Source organism: Bison bison, unplaced genomic scaffold (assembly GCF_000754665.1).
Source record: "Bison bison bison isolate TAMUID 2011002044 unplaced genomic scaffold, Bison_UMD1.0 scf7180017864263, whole genome shotgun sequence".
Classification (NCBI taxonomy): Eukaryota; Metazoa; Chordata; class Mammalia; order Artiodactyla; family Bovidae; genus Bison; species Bison bison.
The window spans coordinates 1,641,757-1,662,666 of NW_011494835.1; the positions used below are offsets into that span (position 1 = coordinate 1,641,757).

Consider the following 20,910-nt stretch of genomic DNA (forward strand, 5'->3'; position numbering starts at 1 on the left):
AGTTGCCTCTAGTTCAAAGTAAAAACTTTTGTTAGAGATGCTAACATAATGAAGAATGAAATCAGGCACAGGAAAAGGGGGGTGGGGAAGTACTATCTAGTATCTTAAGAACTGTTCTGCCTACTTTTGGTCAGAGGCCCACTGTATTACCACTTCTGGGCCTTGACCTTTCTATCTTGTGATTTTCAATTTCCAGATCGATCAGCTTAAAAGTATCTGGAGTCTTTATAAAAATACAAACTTTGAGGTTACACGTTTGAACCAAGTGGAACCCAGGAATTTATATTTTGGCAAGTTCCTCAGGTCATTCTCATGCACATTAAAGCTTGAGAGGCTTTGCTAATCCATTAATTGTTTATTAGGGATTCAGATGAAAGTGTTCAGGATGACACCAAAGAGTTACCCAGGAATATAATGCACCTGAGAGTAGGGGAAGAGGAAAGGGATAACAGGAAAAATCACACTAAGATAGGCCTCCAAACACTATAGGTGAAATAAATATAAGATGAACACGAAGGGTACTAAAACAAACGAGATTTTAAAAAGCAGAAAGGAGACAGATGAAAGGAGGGCATTGCCTTGGGTGAGATTATGTGCTAATTTGGATTCCCCGGTGGCTCAGATGATGAAGAGTCTGCCTACAATGCGGGAGACTTGGGTTCGATCCCTGGGTCCCCTGGAGAAGGAAATGGCAATCCACTCTTGTAATCTTGTCTGTAAAATCCCACGGATGAAGGAGCCTAACAGGCTACAGTCCACGGGGTTGCAAAGAGTTGGACACAACTTTCTTTCATGTGCTAATTGATGGTGTCAGGACTCCTGGGGCATCCTTTGTTGATCCCTGTCCTGTCCTTATCTCTCTTTTGTCCTCTCCATGAATGGAAGCACCACAGCTAAAATAGAGTCAAAACTACCCTCTAAACCACCACCACCCAATGCATTATCCCACAGGAGGGAGGGAGGGGGCGGGGAGAGAGAGAAAGAAAGGAACAGCTCTGGGCAGTTACCTCGATTGTCAGTGTGTTCCAGAAACAGCTCTGATAACAATAAAACGAAATCTCACAAAAGTATCAGTGTTCGTGTTCCCCAGGAAAATGTTTGTGGCCCAAGAAGAAAAATTACCTGTGATTCTCCTCTGGTCAGAATTTTTAGATGATTTGTCACTCTTTTTGATTTCTTGCTAATTGAATGAATATTTAGTTTAGACAATTTATCTTTAAGTGATTCTTCCTCATCATTCTTCTTGTATTTCAGAACTGAAATGGAAGAAGGCAATAACATATTTGAACACATGCGGTACAGAAAGTGTGTGTTTCATCCGAAGTATTTAAGAATAATATTTATATTTGAGATAAAACTCTGAGTTTTGGCTCATGCTTGTTGCTCTTCCCCACCACTAACCTTCAGAAACCATCCTAGGACTTGAGCTCCTCAAAGCCCAACTGCATTTACCTCCCACATTAGAGAAATTCCTGATACTGGGGGAAAAACTAAGCTCTTTTCTCTCTTCTTAGACAATACGCTTGTTATTTGGGATCTCCAGAATGAAGCATCAAGACCTAATGGAAAGACAACTGCAGCCAACATGAGACCTCATATCCATCCTAAAATTGTCTCCACTAGCTGAGAGATTTAAGGTAAGTTGAGCCATCCCTCTGAGCTATACTTTTTTATCTTTAAAATTATTTTCCCTCTCATATTGTTCAAAATGTTAACTATCCCCAACCTTCAGCTTTGGTAAGGATGTGGTGAGAGTGGCATACTAATACACCGTTGATGAAGAGTAAATCAATATAGTTTTTGTACAGAATAATTTGGCAGAACCTTAAATATAACAATAGTATAGTCTATGACCAGGAAGTCCATGTAGAGAAATATACTTCCCATAATCAAGCCTATAAAGTTTTATTTGCTAGAGCATTTTTCCTAATGGCAGAACGTTGGAAACAATCTAAAAGTTTATCCATAGAGGTATAGTTTAATAAATTATGACACATTTTTAAATGGACTACTATGGAGCCATTTAAAAGAAGACCACATTAACTTGAAAAATGTTCATGATATACAATTAAGTTTTTTGAAAGACCCAGAAAACAGTAGTGTCATACATGTTGCAGAAGGAAGGGAAGAAGGAGGAGAGAGATGAAAGAAAATAGAAAAAAAAAGGATATGAAAATTCTAAAGAAAACTTACTAAAATGTTAGTATGCAAACTGGAACCATGGAGTAGAAAAATTTTCCTCATTAAAACTTTGAAATTTGAAGATTAAGCAAACAGCAAAGTTAATTTAATACAACAGCTATTGTCCATATCCCAGCTTTATCAAACCCTCACATTTTGCCTTGTTTCTAATCTTTTTATTTTAAAAAAATCACATAATAGTTGAAGCTTCTCTGATCCCCATCTTTGATCCCTAAATGGTGATACTCAATTATGAGCTTTATTATATCTGTATCTATTTTCATGCCTTTACTTTGTAGGTATGTAGTCATATACCATATAGTATTATTTTGAATATTTTCAGTCTTTTTTAAAAATGGTACCATATTGCATTCATTCTTCTGTCACTTGCTAGTTTACTTTTTTAAAAAAGTCAACATTGTGTTTTCAAGATTTATCCAACTGATACATGTACTTTAATTTTATGCTCTTATGGTACCGTAGTTTATAATACACAGTTTATCTATCTGAATTAATATGGAAGCCACTCTCCATTTTCTTTGTGTGCTTGTTTCTTTCTTTTTTTTCCTTTTGCTATTATGAACATTGCTAGTTACTTGTATACCTCTCCACCAGCATATGAGCCAGTTTCTCAAATATCTAGAAACTGATTTTCTGTGTCTTGGGTGTATGCATTTTCAACTTAATAAGTATTGTCAAATTGTTCTCCAAAGTGGTGATTCCAATTTACATCCTTCTGTTCAGTTCAGTTCAGTCACTCAGTCATGTCTGACTCTTTGCAACCCCATGGACTGCAGCACACCAGGCCTCTCTGTCCATCACCAACTCCTGGAGCTTACTCAAACATATGTCCATTGAGTCAGTGATGCCATCCAACCATCTCATCCTCTGTCTTCCCCATCTTCTCCTTCCTTCAATCTTTCCCAGCATCAGGGTCTTTTCAAAGGAGTCAGCTTTTTGCATCAGGTGGCCAAAGTATTAGAGTTTCAGCTTCAGTATCAGTCCTTCCAATGAATATTCAGGACTGATTTCCTTTAGGATTTACATTCTTACCTGCAAACTAATACTCAGCACTTAACATTATTCACTAAAAATCTCATTGCCAATCTTATGGGCTGAAAACACTTGTCATTATGTTTTTAATTTGCATTTCCCTGATTACTAGTGGATATTAGCATTTAAAAATGTATTGGTTTTTTTCTGTGAGTTGCTCATTTTTATTATTAACATTTTTTGTATTAGAATATTTTTATTCTTTATTTAGTATCAATAATTATATATTCTAGATAGTAATCCTTTGTTTATGGGCTATTTTTTTATGGCATCTTTTGTTCTGCAACTTTCCCTTTTCACTCTATGCTCTTCTTTATAGTTACAATTTATTAATACAAATACATACAATTTTTAAAATAAAAATTAGAAAATAAAGGCAATAAAAATAAACACAGTGGTTGGATCAATTAGCTCCACAGTTCTACCATTGCTCTAAATGTTGAACTGAGATTTAAAGTTAGAACTACAAAGCCAATTAAGAATTTATGGACACAAATCACACTGAGAGAGGACCCATAGTCTACCCCAATGCACTGCTAACTCTGAGAAGATAGAAACCATCTAATTGTGCTTCCTGTTTTAAAATCTACATTCTCCTTGAGAGGTGAATCTTACCTCTTAGCTGGGCTTCCCTGGTGGCTCAGATGGTCAAGAATCTGCCAGCAGTGTGGGAGACCCATGTTCGATCCCTGGGTTGGGAAGATCCCCTGGAGTAGGAAATGGCAACCTGCTCCAGTATTTTTGCCTGGGAAATCCCATGGACAGAGGAGCCTGGCGGGCTATAGCTCATGTTGTTGCAAAAAGTTGGATACAACTGAGTGACTAACACTTGACCTCTTAGCTAATGAACAGTTAAGAATAATTTGTTAATCTGAGAAAGAAATATAATTGCTCCCTTCATGGAGCAATTATTGCCCAAAATACCCATTCTCTGTGTTCCAGAACCAAATAAGCCTGTTGTTTAGCCAGGTCATCCTCCCTGTATCCACCTTTCTCACCACCGCTTTTCAGCTCTAGCTATTCACTGCTCCCAACTACCTGGCCATTCCTTCTGCCATATATATATAACACCAAGAACAGGAGGATCCTATGCTGTAGGTTTCTTCAGCCCATAATATGTCACCAGGCATGTGGTGGTCAAAAGAGGTTGAGTGTAGGGCTGTTTGATGAAAAGTTGTCAAAGTTTGTGTCTCGTGATCTTCTTCAGAACCTAGCTAGAAAGGCAAAACCATCCTCTCCTCCCTGGCCTGTATCTCTAGATATAAAATGATCATTATCACGGCACCTTCTGTAACTTCTGACACATTCTGATCCTCCAAAAGATAAACAGAAGATTCCAACCCCAAACTCCCACTTCATCATATCTCCTCTTACCTAAATCTTTTCGTCTTTTGAGTTCATTAATGTTTACATTAATGTGTTTCACGGCGGCATAGGCATCTTCCAGTGCTTGGAAGTCTGGGTGAGAGGAAGGGGTGGAATTCCGGAGTTCACACAGTAATAGAGGGTACTTCATCACTCGCTGAATTGGCTTGATCATCAAAGAGCCCATGTCCAGTAAGTTTGGTTTGCCTCTGCAATAAAGATACATCATATCAGTTTCACAAACATTTGTCTTCTTAACTCCTTTTTATTTTTGTGATTTTTTTTATGATTAATCTTGAAGATGATTTTCACCCTTTTCTTCTCTGACTTGGCTATGTTCAATTTCTAAATGAAGCAAGGGCAATAGGTGACAGAAAGAAGCAAGGCTGAAAGAGTCTACTTCTAAACAAAATTTAAAAGAAAACAAGTATATTTGTCTACCTAAAAGGACTGAAAGCATGATTTCCAACTATGTTCCACTTACAGGTTTTTTTAAATAACAGGCTTTATAATAATAGTGGGAAACAATTTTAGACTGCACTTTTCCATGACAACGAAGAAAAATGCATTTTCTTGATGTTATTTTTGATATTATTAAGTGAGGAGAATAAAGTCATCATTTAAAAATCTAAACACAAAGTTTGTTTTCTTTCTTCTACCAAATTGAGAAGTTGAACTTACAGTGTTCCAGAGGTTCCACCACAGTCCCCAAAAGAGATTTATAATAAATGCAATGCTGCTGCTGCTAAGTCGCTTCAGTCGTGTCCGACTCTGTGCGACCCCATAGACGGCAGCCCACCAGGCTCCTCTGTCCCTGGGATTCTCCAGGCAAGAATACTGGAGTGGGTTGCCATTTCCTCCTCCAATACATGCATGTGACCCTACAGACGGCAGCCCACCAGGCTCCTCCATCCCTAGGATTCTCCAGGCAAGAATACTGGAGTGGGTTGCCATTTCCTTCTCCAAATAAATGCAATACTTCTCTAGATATTATTAATGCCATGACTATCACTGATCATTACTAGTACACAATGCCTTTCCATGTGGACTTCCTCTTAGCCCACAGGTCTTCAAATGGCTACACAAAAGTGAGCACTCACCCCTGGCTATCCCCTTCAGAGCTTCTGAGATGAGCCTAGAGTCAATCCCACTAGCCGAGAAGTCTACAGGAAAAGAAAAAGCTACAAACTTGATCATGCCATTGTCCACTGGACATCCATTGTCCAACCAACTGGATTCATTTTTTTTCAGCCAGAAATCAGTGGTTTCTAAAAGCCTCTTTATGCAAAGAGGCAAAAAAAGAGACACTGTAAGAGGACATGGATGAAAATTGTGTTTTGAGCCCCTTCTGATGGAAAGATATACTCATTGGTTTTCCTTTAGATTTTTATTTAGAAGACAGAGAATACAGACAGACATGGCTTTCAAATTCTGATGGGTGAATGTTTCATTCTTCAATTATTTTTCAAGTACTTTATGGGTAGACAACAGACTACATAATTGAAATGGTGAAATGGATCTAAAAACTTGGAACAAAGTTAGCAAAGTTACATCACTAGAAAAGAAATGAAGATACCCCAGAGATCATCTATTTGAACTCTTCATTTGATAAATCAGAAACTAAGGAAATTTATCACACATAAGTGCAAATATGGTGCACACACACACACCAATCACTCTGTCACATGTGCTCATTTTATTTTCACTACAGCACTTAGCACTATCTGGAATTGTCTTTTTTTCTCTATTGATCAGTTTATATTCAATGTGTCTGTCACCATTATATGTCCAACATGACATATAATATTCTCTCAATGAATATTTGTAGCTTGAAATAATAGATTACTTACATTTTCTGTAATGTGCTGTTATTTTACATTGAACTTTTTCCCCAAAAAACTTGCACGGTAGTCCTGAATAAATGACTGAGTTTTATTTACATGTTGAGAAAATAATTGGTATCCATAGAGACAAACGGTGAATCAACCCAAAAGACAACATTTTTTAAAGGAAAACCAAAATAAATGTTAAAGGTTTGCAAGGGAGTAAAGAATTGCTTTTTATTAGCTTAAAATTTCTTGAAGTATAGTTGATTGACAGTGTTGTGTTAATTTTTACTGTACAACAAAGTGACTCAGTTATACCTATATATTCTTTTTCATATTCTTTTCCATTGTAGTTTATCAGAGGACATTGAATAGAGTTCTGGTGTTACACAGTAGGACCTTGTTGTTTATCCATCCTGTATATAATAGTTTGCCTCTGCTAACCCCAAACTCTCAGTCTTTCCCTTCCCTATACTCTCCTCCCGATTGACAACAAGTCTGTTCTCTGTGAGTCTGTGAGCCTGTTTCTGTTTCATAGTCGAGTTCATTTGGGTCATATTTTAGACACATATAAGGATATCATGTGGTATTTGTCTTTGTCTTTCTCACTTACTCAACTTAGCATGATAATCTCTAGATTCATCCATGTAGCTGCAAATGGCATTATTTCATTTTTATGGCTGACTGATATTCCATTACTCAGTGTGTATTTATAGTGTCTTCTTCATTCATATGTTGATGGACATTTAGGTTGTTTCCATGTCTTGCCTATTGTAAACAGTGCTGTTATAAACATGGGAGAGAATGTATCTTTTCAAATTATAGTTTTGTCTGGATATCTACCCAGGAATGGGATTGCTAGATCCAATGGCAACTCTATCTTTAGTTTTTTGAGGAATCTCCATACTGTTTCCACAGTGGCTGTACCAATTTACATTCCCACCAACAGTGTAAGAGGATTTCCTTTTCTCCACACTCTCTACACCACTTATTATTTGTAGACTTTTTAATGATGGCCATTCTGACTGGTGTGAAAGAGTACCTCATTGATTTTGATATGTATTTCTCTAGTAATTAGTAACATTGAGCATTTTTTCCTGTCTATTGGCCATCTATATGTCTTCTTTAGAGAAATGTCTATTTAAATCTTCTGTCCATATTTAAAAATTGGTTTGTTTGTGTTTTTTTTTTGTTGTTGTTGTTGTTGTTGAGTTGTGTGAGCTATTAGTATACCTTGAAATTAAGCCCTTGTCAGTCCCATCATTTGTGAATATTTTCTTCCATTCCATAGGTTTTCTTTTCATTTTGTTTATGGTTTCTTTTGCTGGTTACAGTTTTCAAAGATTATAAGTTTGATAAGATCCCATTTGTTTATTTTTACTGCTTTGGGAGATTGACCTAAGAAAACATTGGTACTATGTACATCAGAGAATGTTTTGCCTATGTTCTTTTCTGGGACTTTTATGGTGTCTTGTCTTATACTTAAGTCTTTAAACCATTTTGAGTTTATTTCTGTGTATGGTATGAGATGTGAAGTTGCTCAGTCATATCTGACTTTTCGCGACCCCACGGACTGTAGCCTACCAGGCTCCTCCATCCATGGAATTTTCTAGGCAAGAGTACTGGAGTAGGTTGCCATTTCCTTCTCCAGGGGATCTTCCCAACCCGGGGATCAAACCCAGGTCTCCCACATTGCAGGCAGATGCTCTACCCACTGAGCGACCAGGGAAGCCCATCTGGTCTGAGGGTGTGTTTTAACTTCATTGATTTACATATGGCTATCCAACTTTTCCAGCACCACTTGCTGAAGACACTGTCTTTTCTCTGTTGTATCAATACATTCTTGCCCACTTTATTGAGAAACTGTTGCTTTAGTATGATTTATCTTGCACTTTCTACTCATATGCACCAAATCTACTAAGGAAGGGAGGTAAGGAGACAGGGTGGAAAGAGGAAATGAGGGAAAGAAGGAGAAGGAGAAAGAGATGTTATTGGTTTCCAAGAAGACTGGGTAAAATGGATGGGAAAATATGTAATCTTTTATGAATACTAAAAAATAATAACTAAAAACATATTTTCTAACTGCTATATCACTAGCAGAACTTTTGAATCTGAACTATAGCAGCCTTATATATCTTAACTGTAAGTTCGTCAATAATACAACAATTTAGACACTTAAATAGAAATAATTTCCTTAAATAAGAACAAGTCAGGAATACGGAAGGTACTAACTTGAGTAGAAAAAATCATATTATCCTTATGAATATGATCAGATTTCTTCTGAGTTTTTCTTTTTACTATCACAGATATTAATTTGAGCTTCCCTGGTGGCTCAGATGGTAGAGAATCCACCTGCCATGTGGGAGACCTGGGTTTGATCTCTGGGTTGGGACGATCCTCTGGAGGAGGGCATGGCAACCCACTCCAGTATCCTTGCCTGGGCTACAGTCTATGGGGCCACAAAGAGTCAGACACAACTGAGCAACACAGCACGGCACAGGATTAGTTTATTTAATCTTCTCAAATCACTGAAAGTACTATCAAAAGGTAGATGTAATCAAACAATTTGATCAAATAAAGTCAATTTTATTAAGATAGTTTATCAGTGTGGTCTATTGTTATACACATATTTTAAAACTTTTAATTACAAAAAGTAAATCCCCAGATATATTAAAGAATGTACTTGTATCTTTGAGCTGCTCTCCTTCTTCCCTTATCAGGATCCATCAAAAACCCAACCTAGGCCCTTTAGTTCTGTCCAAATCTAATCATTACTTTTTTGTATCACTCTTTGGCATAAAAGTTCTATCCTCTCCCTTTCAGGCTTCAAATGAAAGCAATAACAATTATAAATAATAACTGTTTCTCTTAAAAGCATCACAAATGTGAATACTAAAAAAAATTTTTCTCAAAAGTGAGAAATCTCCCAGACACCTTTGTCTTAAGATAAGCACTTTGGACAGTTGCCCAAGTGATGAGCAATGATGCTCTGATACCTGCATTACACAGACAAGCAGCGTGGTAGAAAAGATAGAATGTATTACTAGATAATGACGCTCCAGGCATTCAGTGCCACAATTCTTACCCAGTCTAATTCCTCCCAGTAAGACTGAGTCTGACAGCTGTGCAAGGTAGATGAGTCTTATATGTGACATAACTTTCTTAGCCAAGCAGCCAATTATCACTAGCCTACCCCCTAGAAAGTAATCAAATGCATCACAATTCCCCATTTATGTTGTGCTGAAAACTAAGGTAGTTATTAAATTGTAATTATGTTTCATATTCTTCTACATTATCATGAACACTTTGGCAAATATTTAGTACCAAAAGTAGCTACACTAATCTCATTACAAATTATTATCAAAAAATTACGAAGTCAAGTAAACACAGCTGGCTTTGTTTTAGAAGCATCCAGTTTTGCTATAAAGATTTTGCATCAAGTATAAGAAAACAGTTGCACAATGAAAATTAAAGTGATATTTAGCAATGTAAAAACTATGATGAAAACAAAAAATCAGATTCAACACTGAGATATATCTATACTTCTTAATATGAAGGAGAAAATGAAAAGAAAACTAATCATGTAGCTATTGATCAAACTACTTTGAATTTCCTCTATTTTATGGCCACAAGAATCCTAAATTTAATATTTAATCAACAGAAGCTACAAACCATCCATACTGCTATCGAATTTTTTTCCATTTACTCTTCTTTAAAAACATCATAAGTCAACTTGAGAGGAAACTATATATTGCTGCACAAATAATAAACAAATAGCACTTGTCATAATTTTAAAATAGCTTTGAAAATAAATACAGAACCACTAGCAAATCTTAGAAGATTTAAAGGAGATGAGCAAACGGTAATTGACATAGCAGACCAGAAAGAACCAGTAATATGAAGTAGTTATTTCATCACTCCTCCAAAGTTTCATTAACTAGAGTCCTTGAAAATATATGGAAGTAAAGGGAGAAGGGTGTGGGTTTTATAATAAAAAGAACCAGTTGAAAACCTCTTTAAGAAACAGTGTAATTCTTAAGGTGCTATACAAATAAGGGAGATCATTTGGAGGATTAAGGAAGAGCTCTTGGAAACTAAAAGGATAACAGCAGAAATAAAAACTCGTAAATGTTGGAGAAAATGTTCAAGAACTTTCTAGAGGGAAGAGCAAAAATGCAAAAATGGAAGAAAATATAAGAAAATTAGAGGATCAGCCTAAAAGGTCCAATATCAAAATAATAAGTCCCAGAGAGAAAGAATAGGGCACATATGGGAAGGAATTCATCTGTAAGATAATTCAATGCAAATGAGTTAGCGCTTTGAAAGAACTTGCTGAGGTCACAGCACAGTGAATGAAACTGCCTCACACCTCGGAATTATTAAAACTTCAAAGTATCAGGGACAAAGAGAAAAGCCTACAGTCCTTCAGAGAAACGTGTAAACTAAGCAGTTACAAACAATTAGGAGTCAGAAAAACCGTTGAATTTCTTGTAGCAACACTGAAAGTTAGAAATGATGAAGAATTACCTATATATTCTGAAGATGAATGATTTTCAATTTAGATTTCTATTCCAAACCACACTATATATAAGTCAAGTGTGAGGGTAAAATAATGACCTTTTGGATGTAAAGGTTCTTAACATTTCCTTCCCATGTATTCTTTGATGAATAGAGGAAATTATTGAAGGATGTCCTCTACTAAAAACAGGCAAGAGGCAAAGAGAAACTAGGTATGGCAGTTTGTATGTATGCGCTGAGTTGCTCAGTTGTGTCTGACTCTTTGTGATCTCATGGACTGTAGCCCACCAGGTTCCTCTGTCCTTGGAGTTTTCCAGGCAAGGGGAGTTAGTGATGTCCAGTGTAATTTGTCCAAACTCAATAGGTCAGAAGTCTCTAGGAAAGGGTTTTACAGAGAGATGAAATGGATAGCCTACAAATTTCATCAGGCTGACTTTAAGATGATTAGCTGTGAGTTTGGCATCAATGATTACAAAGAAAAGAAAAGTAAAGGGGAAAAAGATAATAGTTAATTCCCAGCAAAATAAGTATTTGTTTATTCCAAGGTTTATCTCTGAAAAGAAATTTACTCAGGTATAACAATTCAAACACTAATTATTGCTCTTATCCAAATTATAATGTAACTCCATAGGGAGAATGGAGAGGTGAGAAGGATATGTGTGTGTGTGTGTGGTGGAGATCAGCTAGGGAAGAAAGATAAATTCTTGTCTTCCATAGAGAGAAGTGAATACATAAGAAGGAAGAGTCAAATGTGTTTTTAGAGTCATGAAAATAAATACCAAAATTGTCAACTAAATGAATATACTTGAGTTCTGGTGAGGAGCATTTAGGGGAAGGGGAAAAGGATTAGTGAAAGGGATTAGTCTTTTCCTTTTCTTTTTTAAATTAACTAACTTTTTGATTGAAGTATAGTTAATTTACACCATTGTGTTAATTTCTGCTGTACAGCAAAGTGACTCAATTATATACATATATACATTCTTTTTATATTATTTCCCATTATGGCTTATCCAAGGGGATTAAATATAGTTCCCTGTGCTATACAGTAGACTACTATTTTTCTTAAAACTTTTAGAACTATTGGGCTTTTCAAACCATGTGTGTGTTAGTCACTCAGTCATGTCTGACTCTGCAACCTCATGGACTGTAGCCCACCAGGCTCCTCTGTCAATGGAATTTAGGCAAGAATACTGGAGTGGGTTGCCATTGCCTTCTCCAGGGGACCTTCCTGACCCAGGGATCGGACCAGGTCTCCTGGATTGTAGGCAGATTCTTTACCATCTGAGCCACCAGGGAAGCCCTTATAAACCATGAGTAGATATAATTTTAACAAAAGAGAATGTTTTTAAAGAAGGAAACATGCAAGAATATTCAAGAAAATTTTGAAAAGGAAGAATACTAAGCTGAGATTAGTTGTATGCGTGTGTGTGTTTGTGTGTTTAGTCGGTAAGTCATGTCCAACTCTTAGAGGCCCCATAGATTGTAGCCCACCAGGCTCTTCTGTCCGTGGGGTTCTCCAGGCAAGAAAACTGGAATGGATTGCTTTTTCCTTCTCCAGCAGATTTTCTTGACCCAGGGATCAAACTCACATTTCCTGCATTGGCAGGTGGATTATTTACTACTGTACTACCAGGGAAGCCCAGAGATTAGTTATACCTGATATCAAAATATAAAACTACAAAAATGAAGGCAATTTGGTATGGACATATGAAAATCAAGCACAAAATAGAAAATCAAGGAATAAATACAGGTATGTATGGAAATTAAGTACATGGTAAATGTGACATTCCTCCTCAGTAGAAAAGAGGAACTATTCAATATCAGGTATTGTGATAATTACCTAACCATATAGAAAAATAAAAATTAATTCATTACAGCAAAATAATTTCCAGATCAAAAATTTAAATGTTAAAAATGAAACTATACAAGACCTTTGGTGAAAACATGGGATTACAGTTTAAAAACAAACTTGAAGTTTCTAAGTGAGATACAAAATCCAAAAGCTACAGTACAAAAAGGTGATCAATGTATTTTAAAATTTAGCTCTGTAAAACTGAACAGATAAAAACATAAACAGAAGCAACTATTGTTGTTGCTGTTGCTGCATCGCTTCAGTTGTGTCCGACTCTGTGCAACCCCATAGATGGCAGCCCACCAGGCTCCCCCGTCCCTGGGATTCTCCAGGCAAGAACACTGGAGTGGGTTGCCGTTTCCTTCTCCAATGCATGAAAGTGGAAAGTGAAAGTGAAGTTGCTCAGTCATGTCTGACTCTTCGCGACCCCATGGGCTGCAGCCTACCAGGCTCCTCCATCCATGGGATTTTCCAGGCAACAGTACTGGAGTGGGGTGCCATTGCCTTCTCCCGGAAGCAACTATATACTACGTTAAAAGTCAAGTAATAAGAAGGAAAATTATTTACAGTACATAAGATAGAAAAATGGATAATACACTCACTAAAGAGCCATTATCAATATTTTAGAAAAAGACAAACATCTCCAAAAAAGTGAATAATCAATTAAAATGATAATTCATTAGTGGTGAAATACAAATGGTTAAACACATAAAAATGCTCAAGATCATTTTTAATGGTAATGAAAACATTACAATGCTATTTTTGGCCTATGATATTGCCATAAATTGTAAGGATCCAAATATTTTATCTAGTGCTAGCCAGTAGTAGATAAATGGGCAACTCATACATAGTTGTAGGACTAAAACTTAGTTCAACTTCTCTTAAATTATCTGGCAATAAGTATCAAAAACACTTTGATCTGGAAATTCCAGTTTTAGAAATTCATCAAAAGAAAATAAGCTGTTGTTCCAAAGTTTATGTAAGAATAAACACATAAAGTCATCTGCAAGACAGACATAATTCAAGTATCTGTAAGAGTTTGGTAAACTAAATTATGGTACATACATCAAATAGAATATTATGTAGTCATACAGCAAGATGGATTTATATTTACTGACATAGAGAGATGTCCATGATGTATTGATGAAGAGGTAGCAAGTTGACATACAGGAAATATATAGCTGTCCTATTTCAGTCAACATGTATCTGTATAGAGGAAAAAATGGCAGGAAAGTGAGGGACTCATGTCATGTTAAAGTAGTTCACTCTGGAATGTAAGAACCAATTGTTCTTAATGTCCTCATTTTGATTTTCTATGTTTTGCAGTGTTTCTTCAATAATTTAAAAAATAAAAACCTTAACAAACAAAATAACTTATAAAACTTTTGAGACTGATTAAAATCCTGCAATGCAAAGGTAGAAATAGCTGGTCAGACTACTTCTAAGCATATAGAAGAGTCTAAATAATTAAGATAAAGAAGTTTATATCTGGAGGTAAATTTATAATAGGGATATTTTTCTCGCTTTAGAACATGGTACTTGGATCAGATGCTTTAAGGGAGACTCTGGTAGAAGAATCTATGATTCTTGTCACTTTAATACTGTCTTTGATGTTTGCATAGGATTATAATTCAGAGTAAACATTTCAGAAGTTATAATATCATTGCCTTTCTGTATTTTTAAAAGTGTAGATTGCAAAAAAACAAAAAGACCGTTTTCAGTTTCAGTAAGTAAGAGATCTTTTTTTCAAAAAAGTCATAAAAAACCCACATCCCATAAATGCCACTCTAAGCTGCAACATTTTGGCCTTGGCTACTGAGGAGCTCAACAATTACATAACATTTGACATTGCCTTTTACCCCTTTATGTAGTAGCGTGTGTGTTGCCTGACCTGAATGAAAGAATCAGGAAGGAAAATAACTCAAGGCAAATGTGGCTTTGATGTTTGTCCAGTTACACACTGTGATTCTTCTTCCTCTTTTCGAGTTCTTAAGGTATAGAACAGGCTAGAAGGGCACATTCAGTTGGCTAGTTCCACACAGCAGGACTGCGGCAAAAGCTAATGCAATTTTCAAGCAGCATTTCAATACAAGGTACTATTTGTTTTAAGTAGTCTGTATGTAGGAGCCTGTGCATGCTAACGTATTAAAAGAATTGCTCTGGAGAAGGAAATGGCAACCTGCTCCAGTATTCTTGCCTGGAAAATCTCGTGGACAAAGGAACCTGGCAGGCTACGGTCCATAGCATCTCAAAGAGTTGGACAAAACTTAGCAACTGAATAACAAAAACACACAATCAGGTACATGGTGATTTGGGGAAATACTTTTTGATGGAAGTGCAGCATAAAATGGAGAGTGATGGGATCTAACAATAGGGGATATATAGTTCTGTAAGAAATTGAAATTTGTGTATAGAATAGTAGTTGCAAATATTCAAATAATAAAGTCTGTGGCTAAAGGAAAATTAAAATAAAAGAATTGCTCACTTTCCTCCTCTCAATCTATCCTGTTGATGTAAATTTTCAGCAGTTTAGAATACATACAGATACACCTACACACACACACACACACACACACACACACACACAAAGCAAACACACAAACACACTAGGAGCTCAGGACTTTAGATTGTTCCTGAGCATGCTAAGGCAGATGTGCTGTATTAAGTCCTGGTAAATATGAGTTCATATTTAAGTCAATATCATCCTTTCAGTATTAGGCTAGATATGCTTTCTTTCTATGAAATGGACATCTTTCAAAGTAGGTGTATGTGTGTGTTGCTTTTATAATTTCTATATGGCCCTCAGTTCAGTTCACTCGCTCAATCATCATCCGACTTTTTGCGACCCCATGGAAGGAGCACGCCAGGACTCCCTGTCCTTCACAAACTCCCAGAGTTTGCTCAAACTCATGTCCTTTGAGTCAATGATGCCATCCAACCATCTCATCCTATGTGACCCCTTCTCCTCCTGCCTTCAATCTTTTCCAGCATCAGGGTTTTTTCCATTGAGTAGTTCTTCACATCAGGTGGCCAAAGTATTCAAGCTGAAGCTTCGGCCTCAGTCCTTCCAATGAATATTCACGACTGATTTCCTTTAGGATTGACTGGTTGGATCTCCTTGCAGTCCAAGGGACTCTCAAGAGTGTTCTCCAACACCACAGTTCAAAAGCATCAATTCTTTGGCACTCAGCTTTCTTTATGGTCCAACTCTCACATCCATAAATGACTACTGAAAAAAAACCATAGCTTTGACTAGTCGGACCTTTGTTGACAAAGTAATGTCTCTGCTTTTTAATATACTGTCTAAATTTGTGATACCTTTCTTTCCAAGAAAAAAGTGTCTTAATTTCATGGCTGCAACCACTGTCCTCAGTGATTTTGGAGCCCAAGAAAATAAAGTCTGTCACTGTTTCCATTGTTTCCCCATTTATTTTCCATGAAGTAATGGGACTGGATGCCATGATCTTAGTTTTTGAATGTTGAGTTTTAAGCCAGCTTTTTCACTCTCTTTCACTTTCATCAAGAGGCTCTTCAGTTGTTCTTCACTTTCAGCCCTAAGGGTGATGTCATCTGACATTATTGATGTTTCTCCTGGCAATCTTGATTCCAGCTTGTGCTTCATCCAGCCTGGCATTTTGCATGATATACTTTGCATGTAAGTTAAATAAGCAGGGTGACAATATACAGCCTTGATGTACTCCTTTCCCTATTTGGAACCAGTCTGTTGTTCCATGTCCAGTTCTAGCTGTTGCTTCTTGACTTGCATACAGATTTCTCAGGAGGCAGGTAAAGTGGTCTGGTATTCCCATCTCTTTAAGAATGTTTCACAGTTTGTTGTGATCCACACAGTCAAAGGGTTTGTCATAATCAATAAAGCAGAAGTAGATTTTTTCTGGAACTTTTGCAATGGATGTTGGCAATGTGACCTCTGGTTCCTCTGTCTTTTCTAAATCCAGCTTGAATATCTGGAACTTCTTGGTTCACATACTATTGAAGCCTCGCTTGGAGAATGTTGAGCATTACTTTGCTAGCGTGTGAGATGAGTGCAATTGTGCAGTAGTTTGAGCATTCTTTGGCATTGCCTTTCTTTGGGATTGGAATGAAAACTGACCTTTTCCAGTCCTGTGGCCACTGCTGAGTTTTCCAAATTTGCTGGCATATTGAGTGCAGCACTTCCACAGCATCATCTTTTAGGATTTGAAATAGCTCAACTGGAATTCCATCACCTCCACTAGCTTTGTTCACAGTGATGTTTTCTAAGGCCCACTTGACTTCGCACTCCAGGCTGTCTGACTCTAGGCGAGTGATCACATCATTATGGTTTTATGGGTCATTAAGATCTTTTTGTGTGTAGTTCTTCTGTGTATTCTTACCACCTCTTCTTAATATCTTCTGCTTCTGTTAGGTCCATATCATCCTTTATTGTGCCCATCTTTGCATGAAAGTTTCCCTTGGTATCTCTAATTTTCTTCAAGAGATCTCTAGTCTTTCCCATTCTATTGTTTTCCTGTATTTCTTTGCATTGATCACTGAGGAAGGCTTTCTTATTTCTCCTTGATATTCTCTGGAACTCTGCATTCAGATGAGCTTATCTTTCCTTTTCTCCTTTGCCTTTCACTTCTCGTCTTTTCTCAGCTGTTTGTAAGGCCTCCTCAGGCAATCATTTTGCCTTTTTGCATTTCTTTTCCTTGGGGACGATCTTGATCACCACTGCCTCCTGTACAATGTCACAAACCTCTGTCTGGAGTTCTTCAGGCACTCTATCAGATCTAATCCCTTGAATCTGTTTGTCAATTCCACTGTATAATTGTAATAGATTTGATTTAGGTAATACCTGAATGTCCTAGTGGTTTTCCCTACTTTCTTCAATTTAAGTCTGAATTTGGCAATAAGGAGTTCATGATCTGAGCCACAGCCAGCTCCTGGTCTTGTTTTCACTGATTGTATAGATCTTCTCCATCTTCTGCTTCAAAGAATATAATCATTTTTTTTTTTTTTTGGTGTTGACCATCTGATGATGTCTATGTGTAGAGATGTCATCCAATTATTTCATCTTCACATATACACGTGTGTGTGCATTATTTTTTTCTCTGCAAATCAGAGTCCAAGTCAGAAGAAACTCAATATTTTACTATAATGAATAAGTAATCTCTTATACATTAATCTATATAACCTTAAAAAACATTATGGTATTAATCTAAAATTCTTTAGACTAATGTTTTCCTTAGGAAGAAGTGTTTTTGGACGCATTAAGATTCTTTAATAAATGTGTGATGAACAATTCCCAAAGAGTTCCTGTTACCAGCAAACTTGTGATTTAAGTAAATTATTCCCCAAGATTCTTCCAAAAAGTTTAATAAGGTTAAGATAATAATAATCTAATATGTAAAATCAGCTGAGACAAATTGGAAATAAATGCATCAAGAATGTCTAGGGTAAATGTCTTTGAAATCTTGACTTACTTATTAAAAGCAATGAACATCATTATAAAAACTAAAAATCCTAATTTGCACAGAAATATTCATTAGCTTTTTCCCTGATTTTTATATTTGCTATTATTTAAACAAAAGTACTTACTGTTGCATGTATATGTTCCTACAAGAGAAAGAAAAAAAAGTAAATTAATATAAATCCAGTTATCTGAGGTAATGAGCAAACATTATAAAAATTTTAAAATCTTATGTAAAATAGCAAGTCATTTTCATGAATGTTTTTGTAGAATTAGTCATATAATCATGTCCCTAAAATTTTATTTTAGTATGCATCTACCATATTTGTTTCACACTTTATATAAACTTAGCAACTCTTGATTTAAACTATAGTTAGTAAATTTTAGTCTTTTGAAAATGGATTTAAATGTCAACATTTGTTTCTATTATGAAATAAGAATCTATTAAACATATTAATAGTAATAGGAGAAACAGATTACAAGATTACAAAGGAAAGTGTAACTGGCATGCAGAAAACTACAATCTCTGTCTATAAAGTTTTATGTAGATTGATTATAGACAATTCATCTATTCAGTGAGATAATTTCCATAGAAAATTTCACTCGGCATCACTAGCTTTTGTGGCTTCCATTTCACTCAAGCAAAACTAAAGTCCTCCCAAGGCAATGCAGTCTGCCTCTCCTCCCCTTCTCTCCCTCGTTCCCTGTTGTTCAGCTACTCCCCATCTGTGGCAATTGCAGGCTTCCCTGCCCTTTTCAAAGAAGGCAGGCAGGCTCCTGCCTTGAGGTCCGTGCACTTGCTAACTACCCTTCCTCCAGTTACCTGTAGGACTCCCTCCTTATCTCCTCAGGTCTTTGTTCAAATGCCCCTTCCCAGTGAAGCCTTCCCTGCCTGGCATTTTAAACATTGTACCTGCCTCTCATTGGACTCTTTATCCTCATTCCTTATGTTTATTTATCCCCATAATGCTTTGTCACTTTCTAAAATAATGTATTTATTTGGTTTATTGTGTTTATCTCTCCACTCCCAGATGCCAGCAAGGGCAAGGATTTATGTTCGTCTTGTTCTATGTTGTAGCCCCAGTTCCTGAAAAACTGACTGGCATATGGTAGGATCACAAAACATACTTGTCAAATTAATTAAACAATTAGAAAATGGGAATCTTTCAAGTTAAATTTCAAGGATAAAGGAGATACAAGCCTCATGTGGATATAGAGAAATACAGTAATAACCTGTATTTAAAACTGATCACCTTGACCTCTGCTTTTCAGTCTTTTGGAATACAATGATTGTTTCCAGCACAAAAACATTTTATGGGGACTTCCCTGGTGGTCCAATGGCTGAGACCTGGTGCTCTCAGTGCAGGGGGCCCAGGTTTGATCCCTGTTCAGGGAATTAGATCCCACATGCTGTGACTATAGATCCCACTCCAATGCAGCCAAATAAATAAATAAAATTAGAATAATAATAATAAACATTTTAAAAATAATAAATTAAAAAATTATGATACCATCACATTCTACTAGGTGGTCTTTTCATACTCAATGATTGAGAAAAAATTCAACAACTGTGCTGAATTTCATAAATTTTAATGGACTTAATAAATCAAAAAAAATTAATCCTAGTACTTTATATATGTATAAAACAATGGTGTACATATATGTAAGGCAATTACCCTTCACTCTCCTGACATAGTGTATGAATGGATTCCTAGACATCTTGAAATAACTAGGTTTTACTGAATCCCAAACCTCCCAGCTGGGAATCCAACAAAGGATTATAAACTTTTAAAAATCAGCAGGTGCTACAATTTCAGACAATTATTAACTGCTGTTTGAAGAACTCTTCTATCTTAATGAAAGAAAATACTCCACCACTACCCCCTACCCAGTATTTCTTTCCATTCCTTTCCTTTAAACTCACATTCTTTCCCTGATTTCTATCTCCTTCTATTAAGGAATTTCCTTTCTCATTTTGCTCTGTGAGTCATAGATGAGAAAATTTGGGACAGAAGTTGAGTAAAAATAAAAATGCAGTTTTCTATGAAAACAAACAAGTGAAAATGTGATCATTTTGGAACCAAAACACATACTTTGAAGTTGAAAGACAAGATTGTTCTTTTTAACTCCTAGAGAAGACATGGACAATTTTTTTTCTCTATTTCACTTATTTCAATGAAATAAAGCCTACATATTATAACATATATTAAATACTGTATTTAATATAAATGCAGGCTTCCCTGGTGGCTCAGCTGACAGTCTGCATAATGTGGGAAACCTGGCTTCGATCCCTGGGTTGAAAAGATCAGAACCTGGAGAAGGGAAAGGCTACCCACTCCAGTATTCTGGCCTGGAGAATTCCATGGACTGTATAGTCCATGGGGGAGAAGGCAATGGCAAGCCACTCCAGTACTCTTGCCTAGAAAATCCCATGGATGGAGGAGCCTGGTAGGCTGCAGTCCATGGGGTTGCTAATAGTCGGATGCGACTGAGCGACTTCACTTTCACTTTTCACTTTCACACAATGGAGAAGGCAATGGCAACCCACTCCAGTGTTCTTGCCTGGAGAATCCCAGGGACGGCGGAGCCTGGTGGGCTGCCGTCTATGGGGTTGCACAGAGTCGGACACGACTGAAGCGACTTAGCAGCAGCAGCAGCAGAGTCCA

General features: G+C 36.6%; 1 protein-coding gene across 1 annotated transcript in view; it reads right to left on the reverse strand.

Moving 5' to 3' along the window:
* Positions 1–20,910, reverse strand: part of ARHGEF38 (Rho guanine nucleotide exchange factor (GEF) 38) — a 152,037-nt gene that overhangs the window by 27,466 nt on the left and 103,661 nt on the right. Inside the window, exons 5-7 of the mRNA XM_010848256.1 lie at positions 18,373–18,390; positions 4,609–4,808; positions 1,123–1,256 (exon numbers count right to left, since the gene is read on the reverse strand). Coding sequence (XP_010846558.1) covers positions 1,123–1,256; positions 4,609–4,808; positions 18,373–18,390 — 352 coding nt within the window. The remainder of the gene's footprint in view (positions 1–1,122; positions 1,257–4,608; positions 4,809–18,372; positions 18,391–20,910) is intronic.